Source organism: Styela clava, chromosome 3 (assembly GCF_964204865.1).
Source record: "Styela clava chromosome 3, kaStyClav1.hap1.2, whole genome shotgun sequence".
Lineage (NCBI taxonomy): Eukaryota > Metazoa > Chordata > Ascidiacea > Stolidobranchia > Styelidae > Styela > Styela clava.
This window is the reverse complement of record NC_135252.1, coordinates 9,714,653-9,732,341: the sequence shown is the minus strand read 5'-3', so window position 1 is coordinate 9,732,341 and position 17,689 is coordinate 9,714,653. Positions and strand designations below refer to the sequence as shown.

Sequence of the window (17,689 nt, the reverse complement as noted above, 5' to 3'; positions counted from 1 at the left end):
ATATAATTACATGGTGATACATTAGAGTTTTGATTAGGCAATCGCCCAGATAGCTTTGACATCATAAATGCATAAAACGCTGTCATACAAAATCACAATAACGAAAGGAAGTAATAACTGCGTGAGAGGACTAATGCACGTCTTGGGCCGTGACTGTAGTAAATAAATTCATTTTTTCCTTCTTCGGTATGACATCATGGGACTTTCATAACAGGATATATAAACGCTTAATACATTATCGTGATCCAATATGTCGTCTTATTTGGAGGTGGAGTGTAGGCTAGTTATAGTTTAGAACAGTGGTTTCCAACTGTGGATCTGCGGCGCCCTAGAGTTCCGTAAGTTCACATTCAAATCCAAGAGCTTATATCAATATATATATTGTATTTATATTGTTTACATATCACAAAGTGGTCGTGACCAGAAAGATCTTATTTGGTCGACAACAGTAGGCTACAGCTATTCAATTGGCTATACAGCTATATTCAATTGGCCGTTGCAATATTACTTCGGAGCGGCGCCGCTGAGGACGTTTTTTAACAAAGAATTTGAACAAAGAAACTTTATTTTTAGTCGTAATATTCTAATAGCGAATTAGGCATTTCATCTAAAACAGTAAATGCTGTCCGCACTGAAACTCAAACAGACTGCTGCATTTGCCTTCGGAAAGAATGCAGATATGGCCAGTAAACCAAGCGACAAATGCAGAGAAATTACCCCCGCACCGACGGGATCAAAAAGAACTGATTGTGAATCGAAAACGGGAATCAATCTGCGTAAAACATCAGGTGGCAGATTGAGAAAAATTCCGTCCACCCGGTACAACAAACGGAGTGACCGTAACGAAAGTCATTCAAAAACTTCAGCAAATAGGCATTCTAAAAAGATACCGGATAGATCGTTTTCATATCCAACAAATTTATCCAGGTCGGATGATCATTGCAGAGTAACACAACTAACATCACAATTATCACTTTTTCAAAGTCCGTTTGAAACCGGCTGTGAGCAAGATAACGGTGAGTGTTAGATTTTTCCATTATCCATTTTTTGGCATTTTTGAAAGATACATTTACAGGCAGTACTTTAATTGGCTTGACAGGCTGAAAGAAGAACTAAACAAGTTCTATTTCATAGGTCTAGATCAGTGATTCTCAAACTAGGGTTTGAGAGCCGCATGCGGCTCTCAACAACCTTTCCTGCGGCTCTTGTTAATACTTTGAAAATTAATTACTTTCAAAAAAAAATTTTCATTGAAAACTAATCATTGACTTGAAATTAAAATGCGGGACTCTATTTGTTAGTCGAATAGATTCCCCCGTGTGTATTTGCTTAGCGTTGACTAATCTACAGGATGCAATAGTGACGCGACAGTAAGCGTTTTCGCGGCCACTCAGACACTTTTCACTTGGAAAGATTTTAGACATGGCTGTAATCATTGGCTTGGTTTCGTAAATTTCCAGTTTTTGTTGATTTCCGAATATTATATATAAATCAAATGCCTCGATAATTATTTTAATTTTGTCCCAGTAATCGAAAATAGTCCCGAAATATCTGGCGATCATCTCAAGCAGCTACTGCACCTTGAATCCTCCACGATTACGACCCGCTTTGACAAACTTATTAGAAATCAAAGCCAAATTAAATGGCTGTTAGTTTAGGGTGGGCAAAATCGAATCTGCTTTCGAATCGAATAATTTGAATATTTTTAACGAATACGGAATAGTGGAATAATGAATATTTTTTATACATAACAGTGATCCAGAACGTCGGAGGTCAATACTCAGGTCACGTGGTACCAGATATTCGAATAGTAAAATGGCATTCGAATATTTCATTATTCGAATATTTTGCCCAGCCCTAGTTGTTACGTGTTTGTTGTTACGATGACTTGGTATTTTAAATAAGCGCTCAAAGTTTGTTTCTATTGTACCTTGCGTTGTTTGTGCGCGGCTCTTGATAACTTTGAGGTTTGAAATGCGGCTCTGGGACTAAAAAAGTTTGAGAACCCCTGGTCTAGATGGCCTAAGCATCCCAGTAATTTTTACCAAAATTTAATCGAACTTGAACTGTATTCTTTTGCTTCATTATTTACGGTACCAAAATTATCGTATCCCCTTAAAGGTTCAGAGTCCATTACACAATCTTCATATACCCTGCCATGCAATGACTCAGTCTTGCTCGGCAGCATCCATTCACGTCAATGAGATAGTAATGTTTGGAACAGGTTGACCTCTCAGTTCGTAATTATGTTGCAATCCCGAATTATGCGGAAACAGTATAATCATACGTGACGAGATGTGGTGCTTAGATTATGGTTAAGAAAATTCTAGTACCCATATGCATTCAGTGTGGTCACTTCCGCATTTTCATGAAAACATGTTTACTTGATTATCCCATCTCGGTGTTTACTTCTTCCGAATTAATTAAGTAAGTGCTCGTTGACCAGATGGATTTATAATATACATATGATGCAATCTTCTCCTGTTTTATCATTTCTATACTTCGGCTGGGATCATGCAATTCTTTCGAAATATAATGTTGATTAGTAGCTCGTGATCATAGCTACTAAGAGATTCAGATATTTTATATCAGATATTTTATCTATCTGAATCTCTTAGTAGCTATGATCACGAACTACTAATCAACATTATATTTCGAAAGAATTGCATGATCCCAGCCGAAGTATAGAAATGATGAAATTAATCAACATTATATTTCGAAAAAATTCGGAAGAAAGCATAATATAGCCGTCCACATTAATTTTCTTTTGTATTTTAGAACAATATCGCTATGACGTCAATATATCTTGTCACAAAAATCAACAAGTGTGGGTTGAACAGTTTCTTCTTCCAATACTTGAGGAAGAGTTGGGCTTGTGTTGCTATTTGCATGACAGAGATAGCTTGCCTGGCGTGACAACTGTGAAAAATATTGCAGGTACGCCATCAAATCAACCAATTTATTCATTTACAAGTTGTAACAGCGATAATTTGAAACCAAAATAACTCCTTAATATAATCAGCAGTGTATCGAAAATTTCACTTCCTAATACTTTTAACAACTTCCTTCAATGACTCAGACATACAAAATCAAAAGCACGATTAAGTGTGACGTTCAGATTTTTTGTATAGACATGTAAATATTTTCTCTGATGTCATGAAATGATGCGGAGGATGAGCGATGTGGAAATAACCATTCCTATTTTGCGTTGCTTAATTCGATTCGCCAAGTTTTGTCACTGTGACGAAGTTAAAAAATAACCGAAGCGTCACGGGCAAATTATTGGAATTTATTCTCACTCGAAACAAACGTTTATTTATCAAATTGTTTCATCACTACAGCGTCAGTAAAGGAGTCCCGAGTAACAATAATATGTTTTAGTAAAGACTATATCAGTTCATCGTGGCAAAACTATGAAGCGTTACTAGCACATCACATGGATCCCGGAGGGTGGAAGAAGCGTATCCTGCCAATCGTCGTGGAAGGTATTGTTCGTAATGCATATGTATGCATACATATATATATGTTTTAGTAAAGACTATATCAGTTCATCGTGGCAAAACTAGGGTTCGGTAATGGGGAAACTGTTTCACCCGGGACGTTTGGTTAACAATTTGCCCCACTTACGTTCAATTTATGGACGGCCGCAAAGCAGAGATTCTATTTGTAGCAACAGACCTCAGCCCTTGATTACGAATCGAAAAGCATAAATTGGAAAGCGAATTTCCCGACTTTCGTTTATATTGAAGCTATATTTACCCTGCTATATTTAACTAAAAACAAAACCAATAAAAACAATATCTATTTATATCACATACTCGTGATATGTAAATATCTTTCGATGCTTTGTTTTTGTGTTGTGCTATATCGAAACTCGTAGCGCAAGCAATTCAAGTCCCAGACGAATGACTAATATTTATACTTATATGTAGATTGTGCATTACCATTCAAATACACTGTGTATGCTACGTTAAAATGGCCTGCATGTAGCGATACTGATACAGTTCCCGCGTCTGTCAAACTTCGAAGACGATTCTTCATATGTGGACTGTTAAACGCACTCGGAACGCGAGATAAGGAGACGATATTGAGAATTTACCAAGCATGTAAGTTTTAAAAATTACGATAAATTTGCACTTGTTTGGAACGTGTAATTGCAATAAGTAAATATAAGTTTTGCCATCCTATTCGGAATTCAGATTTTTTCATGCCCATCGTTTATGTGGGCTACAACGACGGTCAACTTATCAAACTGGAATGAACAAACTATAACCTACAAATTTCAATACATATCCTATCTGCTTGTTAGTAAATAGATCTATCGGGGCATCAAATTGACGTAAACTCTCATAAATACGCGCGAGGTGTAATCTCAATATTTGCCAGCTGTTTTCCTTTTTTACTTGTGTTTAATGTACTTGTTATTTCCCAAACAGACTGTGGCAAAACTGTATCAGTCGCACAAACAAGAACGTCTCAATTCACGTTTGAAGGAGGGGAATTTCAAAACAATACCCGGCGTCATGCATCCTCGTCGGAGTCATTAACGAAAGAACAATGCAATGAAAACCGAAATTTAGCACCTGTGAAATAAAAAATCGCTGGCATAGACTCAATGGCGAAAACAATCATTGCGAATCTCGTGAATGCTCATTAAATGAGACTATTCCTACCATGAAAAGCTATCTAAATGCCATATATATATATATACATTTCAAGAAAAAGTTATTTTTGACCACCTGTAGGCCTACTTGTTAATTCGGCATACCATTTGGCAATCCTTACAAAACTATTTATATATATACTGTGACAAAATTTTTTTCTGATTTTCTCGTTTTATTTTGTGATATTTCTAATATTAAATATTATAAATTTAGGTGAGTGAGCATATACAACTTCTTTTGATAAAACCTTTTCATCTAATTTCCGTACGTTTCACACATTATTTGAAATTTTGATTTCTCTCTGGATTCTGTAATCTGTATCAATTTATTGCCTGTTTTGTCGATTATGAATTTGAAATAAAGTTATACTTTACGTACTGACGGAGTTGAATGGATTCTATACAAAAGCACAGAAGCCCGGGTGGTCACCAAATTAAGCTAGGTCGACTTTTGCAAAAATAATATCAACTACAGCATTCGAATCTGGTGGTGCTGCCAAACATTTGAAGAAGTTGTATTTTAATCTCTGTGCTGCCTCAGCAAGTAGCAGTACTATCTATCAAATTTCTACTAGAGTTTTGCAACAGCACAGTCGGTAAGTAGTTTGCCCTCGAGAGAGAAAAAGAACAATAATTCCCTATCATCTTTTAATACGTTTTCTCGCCACTAGTATGTAAGCTGCATATGCCGGAATCCTCACGGTGCGGTGTCCCTACGGTAAAGTGATCAATGTCCACAAGGCATACTTTGCAAAATTGTAAACAATACGAAGCGGCAAACCATGAATATTATCCGCAGATTTAATCTTCAGGAAATATCGATTAATCACCAGAAGCAGATGAAAAATGAACAATTTAAGAACTTTCGTCGACACGTCATTTAATCAATTTTGACTTCCAGTCAGAGCCGCTTCCGGAATATAAATTGACTTCAGTACAAAAAAACATTTATATTATTAAATATTAATCAGCGTCTTCGTAGCTGAAGTTTACGCAATTACGATGGCAGAACTAGTTAACACTTCTACATACTTGTTTTCATCCAAACCAATTATCAAGGTGGCTAATGCACTAGTTTGATTGGACAAGAAGTGGATCTAGGAATCTTTGTTATTTTTCTTTTCGTGGTGGAAAAAATCGCTTTTAGACACCAATACTACTTCGTTTCGGCCTCTGTGTCCACATATTTGAACTCCCTCATTTCACTTCATTTTTATTTTTGTTGAACAATCAGAAATACAACCATAGCGATGTCACTCTTGTTCGTTAGAGCTAGACTGTGTGTTGTCATCACTGGGATGACCCGTGCAAAGAGAAAGTAATGAGACGACAGCTACCTCCTCATCGGCACTAGATGGCTTTCTTTCTCCTCTGTGTCCGATGAATGATGATAAGACAGGTTTGAGAATTTTAGGCAGTGTGGATGGCTCATCTTAAATTAAAATTAAAGTGAAGATAGACAGAGGTAAGCATAGAAAAAAGTTAGACAGAAGAGTAGGAACACACTGCAAAATCTTTATTTCAATAATCAAACACACATATAGACAATGCTTCTTTGATCAGGTCCGTGGAGTCCAGGAAAATTTAAACCAGGCTGCTCTGACTACAAACTGCTTCATTTTAATAATGGCTCGTGTTCAGACTCTCAGTTGACAAAATTTTGGCAAACCTTCTAACATTCGCTGAGAAAGTATGCTTGATTTGCAGTTGTAACTTAGTGAACAAGAGCACAGGTCAAAAGCGATCTTGCAAAATCAATTTAACCAAGCCGAGCTACATGAAATAACATCATACTCCTATCAATCCAGAATAGACTATCAAGACAGTAGCAAGAACCAATACATTAAATTCTAATGAAAAAACACACACCTGGCCGAATGACAGTACTTCCCTTGGGTAATTGTGTATCACTGTTTTCATTGCTGCAATTGATATCATTGTTTGGAAGATGTGATCTCATAATTTCATCTGAATCTTCAACTTGTTCAAGATTAGACGCTGAATCTTTGTTGGGAATATCAATATCTAAAACCAATTCATTTGGCTTTACCTCCTTTGATGTCACAAATCCTGAAAGCGAAAACAGTCAAAATGGAATAAAATTTGTTTGTATTCATCCCCAAAAATTAAAACCAGTGAAACAGCCTTATCTTGAGGCAAAACAAGTTCCCTTGTCTGATTAAAAGTCCAGATCAGTATTGGTTTATCACGAAACTCAAGCATGAGAAGTATCAACTCACAAAATGCCATTGAATAAAAAAGTTGCCACATACCTTTCAATTTGCTTGGTGGTATGTCCCATCTTTGTGGATTTTTAGGTTCTTCATCCAATACAGTGCGGGCATCATCGGTTTTTGTTACTGGTACCTCACCAACGGTGGTAATATTATCCTCATCTTTAGCTACATTTTGATGTTCCATACCAAAATCATCTCCCACAGAGGTCAAAGGAGTATCATGTTGTGAATTGTTTGATGAACTAGGAAGCAAAGACGAGGTAGTTTGCATTGGTTTGACTTTACGCTTCAAAACCACGGGCAATGATGCAACTACTTCAGCAATTTGTTCTAAAGGTATTTTATCTGTTAAATTTGTTATTAATGATTCACCGTCAGGGGCAGACCTTTTCGGTAATGCAACGGAATCATAGTTGTCTGATGTTTCGGCAGGTTGGTTATCATTGCTTCCTACATCAGCCACAATATTTTGGTCTTCTGAAGCTGAGAGCACAGGCACATTAGAGTTTTCAGATGGCATTAAGTCAAGTCTGGACTCTGATGCTGCTTTGGTGTTTCCAGAATTTTCAATTTCTCCTGAACTTGGGGGTTCTATTTCCTTTGGTGATTTTTGCTCCAGCAATGAGTTATGTTTACTTTCACTTTTAGATGGTAAATTATCATCACCTTGGGATACAGGTAAAGTGTTAATATCTTCAGCTTCAAGCATAGTGGGCTTCTCTTCAGTAGGTTGGGTAAGATCCATGATTGAAGCTTTTGGTGCATCCGAAATTGTACCCTGTTCCATCGGTTTACATGATTGAGTAGAGGAAATGGTTTCTGTACTTTCTAATCTCACATTCAAGTCTTTTTGAATATCATTTGAAGACATTTCAGTTTTTAAAAGTATGCTTTTATTTGTGTCTTCTTTGATGTCTTCCTCGTTTTTGAGCTCTGCATTTGCGCTTGATTGATCACCAGATTCATTCTGCACCACAGTTTCCAGTCCCTCACTAGTTTCAACCTCATTCTCAATAGTTCCAAACTTGATAACCTCTTGAACAAAATTTGAAATTGGCATTGATGGAATATCAGATGAAACAATGTCAATCTCCATGGCTTCGACTTCGTGATTTTCATCTGCCTTTTCAGACAATAATTCATTAAGTTGATCTGAAACAAAATATTGCAAAATTAGCTGAGAACTGTTGACATTAGTTTTGTTTCAAACAAACAGAAACACAATATTTTTTACCTGCAGCTGCTTTGGGTGAGTTTGTAACAGCAACTTCCATCTTGAAATTAAAAGGAAAATGAATGTAATTTTAATAACATAATAACTAATACCAAGAATGTGTGAAAATCGACAGATAATAACTTTCCATGACACAAGTTCAACTTTCAATCCATTTCAATTTACTCTCTACAGATATCTGAATCTCAAAAGAGAATTCCCCAAAATCTTTAGTTTAAGAGTTTCATTCAGATACACTCAAAGGCATATTGTTGGCATTATGGCGCAGTGACGTTTCACATAAACTAAAACTATTATTCCCCTAGGTTTCAAGTTGCAAAATATTAGATATTCTGAGCTGACATTGGCACGATCTGGAATTGAACTATGTTCTGGTTTAGGGGGACTCTGAGTTGATGACGAAGTAATATAAATTTTTCCTCACATTTTGTTCCTTATCTTTCTCCAATATAAAACTAAAATTCATTTCTGGTAGTGGAGCATGAAGAGTGCAATAGAACACTTTTTCAGGTTGCGTATCGTCAGTATTAGATTCAATCTCATAATCTCGAGCCAACAAAAAACAAACAGGGGTCTGACATTGATCTGTTCGACACTTTTTATACAAAAGCTGGTGTGGATCTTCCAATATATCTGCATAGTAAGAATGAAATGTCATTTCAATCAAATGTCTGAACCAGGATAAGTTGATCCTATAAAACTTCAATTGTAGATCATATTATATACAGTGAATAAAAAATTCAATTTTCGAATTTAAAATTCAAAAAGAAAACAAGGGATAGCATGGCAAAGATTTGGAAATAATATATCCTCCTTATTACTCGAAATTATAGTGTGAACGAGAAGTTATATTCATTTTTCGGCATGATATGCATTACATCATTTTTCAAAAGTTATTTATATAGCATATTGAAGAAACATGTTCCAAATCACAGTCCATTAGCTTATGATAGCAAATATAGGGAAAAAATAGATTGTCTTACGTGCTGAACAATACTTTGTGTATGGTAGACATGTAGATTTACATCTAGTATTATTAGATGCATGGGAACATCTGGATCTTGGTGAGGATTTTATTGGAAACTCAGTCTGAAAAAAAAAAATATTACTAATAAATTGCTATCATGCAACATATCCGATGAAGAAAAAAACATTTACACAACAAAATTATGCTTGTATAATGTATTCAATATATAAATCATTTTTGATGGCGGACATTTTAAATCAACATAATCTATGTAAATACCGATGCTATGCTACTTTCAATCCTGCGCTTTTGTTGTTTTTTCCTCAAAAGCACTTCAACTCCAGTTCTCTTTCTATATGTTGCCAAGGCGTATACCTCATCATCATCCATACCTTCAATATTTTCTATCTCAGTGAGCGATGCTGAAGCAAAGAGTATAAAACTTCTATTATCAAACAAGTTTATGGCTCATCATCTATCGCTATAAAGCATTGGATGGTCAACAACACATAATAAGGACAATGGTCAATGGACCACTCATTAATCGGCACTCCAGAAGTATGTGTACCAATATGGAGATAATTAATTTTGTTCACCTACTTTACATCAAGTTGTGCAAAGGGACGGAAGCCTATGGGCAGGGGGTATATTCACTTGGCTAACACAGACAGTCCCCGAACTCGTAATAGAACTAAAATAGGGAAAATCGGAATAAAATTATGGCCTAACCCAAACCTGGTACACATACTACGGGAGTACCCTAGTTATCAGGTTATCAGTATTACCCAGATGATACAGTCTGTACCATATGCGTTTTAGATTAAAGAAAAATGTTAATTAGCTCATGGAATTTGGCATAAAACACGTAAGATTTCCATACTTTTCCTTTTAATCAAATTCCTCATCAAACTTTTCTAAATAACCCACTTAAAAGGAATGAAAAATATTATTGAATATTATTGTGTTATCACAATAAGCTAATTGAGATCATTTTCAGAAGTTTTTCTGAATCAAAGATATTATTATGTTATGTTATTGGAATATTAACACTATTTAAATTGGCTTCAAAGAATAGATGAAAATATCCCTGAAAAAATGAACAAATAATTATTGACAACCTGCACCAGATATTCTCTCCTCTTTCATCTCTTTTTTCAAATCATGCAGATACTGTCTCTTTCTCTCTTTAAGTAGATGGAAAAGTCTCTTAAATTGTTCGATATAAAGAGACTGCAATCGAATCAATTTACTTTGAGCTGTTGCTACAACCTCTTCAGGTGTGAGAACATCTGAAATGAACATAAGTAATGATTGAGAATGTGAAACAATGTGAAATATAGCTGATGCGAAGCTTGGTATATTTTAATTTTTATTGTCGGTTTTGAGTCAGAGGTACAATTTGAAGCCTCCTGCCCTGGAGTGGAAAATCAAACTTTCAAACTTCTAACATTGGTGGTAAAGATTAAAGAAGGCTTGCCTAAATAAGCCAATGTTTTTATGACCAACATTCGAGTTCTTGAAGTTTGAGTCTCAAATTGAAGTCAAGTTATTCTTTAACATGGCAATGGAGTTAAAGTCAAAATTTTCATCTGCCAGGAGTCCATGACTCAGTGTCCCTTTTTAAATGACTCAGATTAACGAGGCAGTTATAAATGACTTCCATCCCTGGATAATCGCAGGCAACTAATCTTCAAATCTTGTCACTTTCTTGCTAACAACTTTTGAATTTTTTTATTAGAATTCAAAGATTATTGACATGCCAGGGATGGGGATCAGAGTAAATGAATTGTTGTCAGTACAGCTGCTTCAACCATCTTGCAAACTTATAAAATTCCAACAAGTTTTTAAATTGTTTTAGCATGTCGGTGGACACGATTTTACTCTCAGATGGATTGTGTTACTCCGAAATGAGCAGACGTAGCTTTGCAAGAAAACTTTTATAAAAATGAAATATTCTTATGAATTACACAGCAAGTTGACAATACCAGTTGACTTACTAGCATATCTCAATGGCTCATAAACTTCATTATTGACAGGATCAAAATCATCCCAATCAGCATTGTTGGCTAAATCTTCTGAGTTTTCTAGTTTCCAATCATCTGTTATTGGTCTATGAACTATTTCTGTGTCTGAATCTTGATAAAAATATATAGAAATTGTTAGACATACCTGAAAATGACCATAGGAGTATGAACAAAGAGCAACAGAATCTAACTATTAAAACATATATAGAGTAGTGAATAAAAGTCTAAGAGGAGTAATAGTCAAAAAGCAGAGGGATCACAAACATGACATATCTTATTTTATTGTGGCATATTTCTCCAGTTTTGAAGGTATGTTTTTGAAAGAATATTCAAGAGAAAGCGATTCAATAAAAACAGTATTTGCTTGGGAGTAAAGTTATTTATTTATTGCAAGTATTGCTATGCACAGCATAATGCCTTTAATGAAATACTACATTAGGTGTGAAATTTATTAAACAAGAAAACAAACTCAAAATGAGGACGTGCTAAATCAGGTGAAGGAAAAACATGAAAAAATTGAGTACCAAAATTTTGATGTTTAATATACCTGAACCGTCCTCAACCTTTACAGAATCCTGTCCAATATTTGCGATCTGCCCGATAAGTTTTTGTCTTTTTGCATCTATGAAACTGTTAAGAATGAATATACTGATTTGATTATCATTAATCATTGAAAATAATTGTGAACTCAAACCTTGAACTAAACCATACCAACGAATAATACTAGTCTCAGTAAATACTCAAAAAATTACATGATAAATAAAAGCAGATGAATGGTCCCTACTTTATACATTTAATGAGGCTCAGTGGTGAGGCTTAGCTTAGCGTTAGGAATACACTTGACACCGCTCCTCTGATTACCCTGCATGGGTTCGCAGTATCGAATTCCACGGGGGATAATTATATGAGAATAAATTGGTGGACTCCCTGTAACTGTGGGGTGGTTTATGTAACTGCTGTCATATGTAAATCATATTTTATAAATAGATGGGATAGAATTCAGACAGAGAATGACATTCATAGGATTTCCTATTTCTCAGTACTGATAGTCCAGAGATTTGGAGTTCCTTTGAAATTTAATTGGTTAAAATCTAGTACTTTAGGTACTTGTTTTTAATCTTCCCTGCTTTTCTCCGCTTCTTAGTCTTCCTCTTTTGCTTTTGATGTTGTTCTTTTGCAATTAAATCTCGTAGATGCTCATCACAAAATGAAGGCAGACTACAAAATTCAAGGATGGTTGTTATTTTTATGAAGAAACAACGATAAAGGATACACAAAATATTTACGGTATATAAAAACCGTACATTACATTTTTAGAGTCAGGTGTGATTTAGCACATGTCTGCATGTACTTCTGGTGGACGTGGCTCAACAAAACTTGCAAATGTCAGAATGTCGTGTTTAGTAAACATGCAAGTTTTTTTTTAGGCCTTTTTAAAAAAAAATAAGGCGGAGATGAAAAAGAAGAGTTAACCTTTTGCTTTTAATAATTAGGCCTACATGTTTACAAATTGTACAAAGGCATAAAATACACAATAACTAGGCCTATCACAAAATTGAGTTTTATTTTGAAGCAACATTTTTTGTGCAAATTCACGGTGAGTTTTTTTCCCTGATAATCTGGCGCCGCACGAACAAGAAGTTTGGGAACCACTGAAGTTGTCTATTTAAATCTTATTCTCACTTGCTTGTACGTCTTGGTCGAAGAGCTGGATTCGGACATTTTCTGCCACTTGATCTTGATATATATTCACATGATGTAAAAGGAGATGACTCATCCTCCAACACATGCTGAGCACAAAATTTATAAGTTTGATACCTGCAAACAATGAATAATACCGTATATCAGTATTACGGCATACGGTACCGGTACCGGTAGCGGATAGGATTTACATATTTATCCCGGGGGAGAGGAAAGTGAATAAGACGACTTATCCATATGGCTAACCACGGCCTCTCGTTCGGTTACCATTCCAAGTCGGGTATGGGATTAGTTTTACTGTATTGTTTGTTTTCGGGAGCATGGACTTGGTGGTGGAGGAAGCCGTAACCGACCAGCGGTTACGTGAACCACCCAACAACGGCGAGGAGTCCAGCAATCCCCTCGTACATAACCATCCCTGCATGGGATTCGAACCTGCGAACCCACGCAGAGTAATTAGAGGTGCGGTGGCGAGCGTATTCCTAACGCTTAGCCCGTTGAGCCGCACCGGTATGTTTCAGTATCGGTATGTACAACATAATAGCAATAGCAATTTCTTATCTAGTTATGTTTTCAGAGCTTACCTGGGCCTGGAGCAAGAATGACGATGATAAGCACATAAATCTTGTGTAGCAGAAACAGCAGCCATGGCTGATGACGAACTATCCATACATCTGTACATGCTCGAGGTCAACTGTGATCCCCAACGACTAATATAATGATGGTCCCCTAGTAAAGTTTTGCCCTGCAGTGCCACCACGTGGGAACATGTCACGAATTGCCAAGAAAATGGGAAGAACGAGTTGACGGTTATGTAACAATTGAAATTCCGCCTGCTGATTCTCCTGTTCAGTTGTGCAACAATCCCAAATCAGCAAAGTCAAAACAGTGGAAACATTGGAAATGTATGTGGCCGCCCAGACAATTCTTTCACTCAGACGGATATTCAAGCATGGTTGTAAAGATTGCATAGTTTTCGTGGTTATGCGTGGTATTTGTCAGTTTTCGGTTGTGTTTCCGAATGTCAGTTGTAAAAGAGACAAGAGAGCTACGCACAAATATATGGACACGTCAGACCAGAGCGAATCAGTCCTTACCGGTACCTTTGACGCTACCGGTACCCTCAAAAAAGTTCTGAATTTCCAGTAGCAAGAATTTTGCAGAATCATGACACTGACTAAAATCCGTGTTCCCATGGATAAAAAATAATACAGCAAAATTTTAGACGAAATATCAAATTTCATAGAATTCACGCAAAATTTTGAAATAAATAAAAGTAATAGCCTTCTAGCGAAAAAATTAATCTTTAACCACTGATAATTTCAAAGCAATTGGTCCAGTATTCGAAGAGAAAAGCGACTTTTTAAAAACGTGTCAAAGAACAAGAACAACAACAACAACATATAGGCCGCGAGCCGAGGACATTTATCTTTCAGTTTCGTAGCGCACATCAGGTAACTACCTGAAAATGATTTTAAAATGTTCCTTAGAAATTTAGTAACAAATATTGCCTTGTTCCCACTTCCAAAAGTTGCACGTTTTACAGAAAAGACGCTTTTACTACAATAAATATGTGTTACCATCTGTCCTATTTTCTCTTCTTTTCCGGTATCAAGGGCCAATGAACGCAGACTTCTGCACGACGTAACAGTCAAGTTAGTCAGCTGTAGGTGGATCCCCAGTGGTCGGATGAATATCAGATGTACTACAACTGCTCGCTTTTGCGTTGAGTAGCCTTTCCATAGTTTTTTTCAGGTACCGGTAATATTAGTTCAGTTATTCCATGGAGGTGTTGAAAAGTATGGGTAAGATATTAAACACTTGTATATCCTTACCATAAATAGCAATATTTGTTGAGCACTAGCTCATAAGACGTTGTTAAATAGGTACGGAGCGGTAACTCCAAGGAAGGCTAGACCTAGAATAATATGTCACAAACAACGATATTTTCTGGCTTGCATGAAATGTTTATGATTAATTTAATGACTCTTCTTGACTATTCAGCAGACTTATACTACTATATAGGCCACAGCATATTTGGAAATATAAATGAATGGCTGTTTCTGTAATGCACGATTGTGTGAAAGAGAAGAAATTATTCAATTTTACTAATGTCGGTTGGTCTAAATCTAAATTCATAGAGTCGACAAGAACCTGGGAAGCAATGATAAGTTATGCCGGAGTGGAAAGAAAGGTAGCATTGGAAACGATTGAGAGGTGAGAAATCAAGTTGTAGACAAACAGTTGATGTTTTAAAATATAGTCTATAGTCCATACTCATACTGTCATAGGACATTTCAGACTGTGATATATCAAAATTTAGTGTAGATATACCGTAGTCTAGTAATGGTATGCAAACACTGCTGGACTGTAGTACATGCAATGAGCATATATACGCTCATTTAGTACGGTACATCAGATAAAATGCATTATGTATTCAAGGTATTAGTTAGTGTTTAGGGGTATTTTTAAACTCATGCTGCTCCAAATATTATTTTCTTCCTCATTTTAGATACTGTACTACAAAAGAAAACGGCAATGTTCCACCAATCCGACCTAACGCAGGCTCTGATCCCTGCTGCTATCAGTGCTATAAAATGGATTAAACAAGAAGTCTTGAAGCTTAAAGGTATATGAGAATCATAATAGTTGCAAACAGCTTAGATGGGCTACCGGTATTCATATTGAAATACTTAGCACTTTTCTGCAATTGGAACTGCCCATCAAATTCATGTTGGAGACTTCATTGAGATTTTCAATTCATTTTTTTTTCCTCGACTATGAAGATCTTTTGAGGTTAACGAGGCATTAATAAATAAAGCTGAGGAATTTGAAGAGGATATGAAGAATGTAAATGATACCAGGGCACGTCTATTTAACACTGTCAAACATAAGGATTATACTCTCCACCCAACAATGATTCACTGAAGAAGCATGTGGCCCTCAAATCAGTTCTTGAGTTGGCAAACTGCAAGTGTAAGAAAAATAGTCAAAATAATTTATGAAAGTGTGCCAAAATCAACGTAAATTGCACAGATTTTTGTTTTTGTATTGACTGCAAAAATCACAGTACACTTATAGAGGAAAAGTCGATTTTTGAGATAGTGGATTTCGAAAACAATTCAGAAGAAAGTGAATTAGATATTACAGTTGATTTAATAAGTATCATTTATTTGTTGTTTTTTCGGACATTTGTTAGTGTCGTAGTCCTGTTTCTGGAAATATTATTGCCTTTGTTCAAATACATAACCACATAAACTAAAAAAAGATTAATTGTAAATTGTAATATTTCTGTTCACTATTTTATGTACATATTGTACATTCATTTAATTTTCTTGACTTTTGCTGTAAATTTCTAAGTGAGAAATAACTGATTTATTTGTGTTTTCGTGCTCACGATGTTAATTTGTGACTTCATTGCTTAAAAATAAATCGTTTGATAGCCTCTATAAAATGGATGTAGCTTTTTATGCTGTTCTTGTTGTAAACTGCTTGTGGTTATTACATAAAATTTATTCGCAAATGTGAATCAGCGTTGTTGGTGTCGCTGCTTTCGAGCTCACTCCCAACTCCTGTCACACAATTAAAGTATTTTTTGTTGTTGGTTACATGTTTGCCATATTTTTCGTAATCTACCTAATAAATTATGATTGACTGAGGAAGTCCGATTTTGGTCAGGCAAAACATTACAGGAATACATTTGTGTTAGTGTGCTGTAGGGCTCTCGAATTGCATAGTTCTTATGTATGTGTTGTAAACTTATGGTTATTGAATTTCCGGGAACCTCTTATATTCAATTTCGCACCAGGATTGTGGAACAAGCTGTAATGCGTTCATTATGTTCGTTTTCACACAAAACTGAAGAATTTATTTAGTTACCAGATGTGCGCTACGAAACTCATTTTCTGGGCGTTTTCATGGCTTCGTCTCACGGCCCATATCCGTGGTAAGGATCTACAAGTGTTTAATAACTTACTTATACATTTTTCAACAACGTCTTAGCATAACTTAACTAATAACAAGAGAGCTATGCTCAAATATATGGACACGTAGAGTCACATAATTTTGATGACGTCATAGCGAAAAAAAAAGTAATAGCCTTCTGGAGAAAATTTTTATCTTTAACCACTAAAAATTTCAAAGCAATTGATCCAGTATTCGAAGAGAAAAGCGACTTTTTAAAAACGTGTCAAAGAACAACAAGAACAACAACAACATAATATTGAAACGATCGTTATGTCCACTACGTGTCCAATAACTAAACAGGGCTATGGAAAGCCTGCCCAACTCAGCGCAAGGTCGAGCAGTAATAACTAATATTCATCCGCTCGCTAACAGCTGGTTGAATTCAATTGTTACGTCATGCAGAAGTGATTGTTCCATGCCGAAAATGTAGAGAATATAGGACAGATCGTAGCACATATTTCTTGTAGTAAAAGCGTCTTTTCCGTAAAACGTGCAACTTTTGGAAGTGGGAACAAGGCAATATTTGTTACTAAATTTTTAAGGAACATTTTAAAATCATTTTCAGGTAGTTACCTGATGTGCGCTACGAAACTCACTTTCTAGGCGTTTTTCAGGGCCTCGGCTCGCGGCCTAATAATATTGAAACGATCGTTATGTCCACTACGTGTCCAATAACTCAAGTGTCATTATTGGACACGTTTAGTGGCCATAACGATCGTTTCAAAATTTTGTTGTTATTTGTCTCCGTCTCCATTTTAAAAAAATCGCTTTTCTCTTCGAATACTGGACCAATTGCTTTGATATTTTCAGTGGTTAAAGATAAAATTTTTCTCCAGAAGGCTATTACTTTTTTTTTCGCTATGACGTCATCATATTTATTGCCACTGGGTAGCGCTA

The 17,689-nt window shown here is 35.9% G+C and overlaps 2 protein-coding genes and 1 long non-coding RNA gene across 4 annotated transcripts; 2 read left to right on the top strand and 1 right to left on the bottom strand.

The window, feature by feature from the left end:
- Positions 1 to 273: 273 nt before the first annotated feature.
- LOC120342310 (uncharacterized) lies at positions 274 to 5,025 on the top strand. Its single transcript, XM_039411086.2, has 5 exons — positions 274 to 1,016; positions 2,779 to 2,937; positions 3,342 to 3,485; positions 3,933 to 4,106; positions 4,437 to 5,025. The coding sequence occupies exons 1-5, from the start codon at positions 620 to 622 to the stop codon at positions 4,592 to 4,594; spliced, it is 1,032 nt and encodes a 343-aa protein (XP_039267020.2). The 5' UTR covers positions 274 to 619; the 3' UTR covers positions 4,595 to 5,025.
- Positions 5,026 to 5,095: 70 nt separating this feature from the next.
- Positions 5,096 to 13,573, bottom strand: LOC120342309 (uncharacterized). Its single transcript, XM_039411085.2, has 13 exons — positions 13,411 to 13,573; positions 12,809 to 12,943; positions 12,233 to 12,343; positions 11,673 to 11,755; positions 11,099 to 11,236; positions 10,220 to 10,390; positions 9,381 to 9,523; positions 9,118 to 9,223; positions 8,559 to 8,767; positions 8,135 to 8,174; positions 6,937 to 8,052; positions 6,533 to 6,733; positions 5,096 to 6,095 (listed from the first exon to the last, which is right to left on the bottom strand). Exons 1-13 carry the CDS (start codon positions 13,506 to 13,508, stop codon positions 5,917 to 5,919), a joined length of 2,730 nt encoding a protein of 909 aa, XP_039267019.2. The 5' UTR covers positions 13,509 to 13,573; the 3' UTR covers positions 5,096 to 5,916.
- Positions 13,574 to 14,720: 1,147 nt separating this feature from the next.
- LOC144420992 (uncharacterized) lies at positions 14,721 to 17,019 on the top strand. 2 transcript variants are annotated; one of them, XR_013474854.1, is made up of 3 exons: positions 14,721 to 15,043; positions 15,339 to 15,455; positions 15,613 to 17,019. It is a non-coding gene; the product is annotated as an uncharacterized LOC144420992 (long non-coding RNA). The 2 variants fall into 2 exon arrangements; XR_013474853.1 differs by having other exon boundaries at positions 14,725 to 15,043; positions 15,339 to 17,019.
- Positions 17,020 to 17,689: the final 670 nt, after the last annotated feature.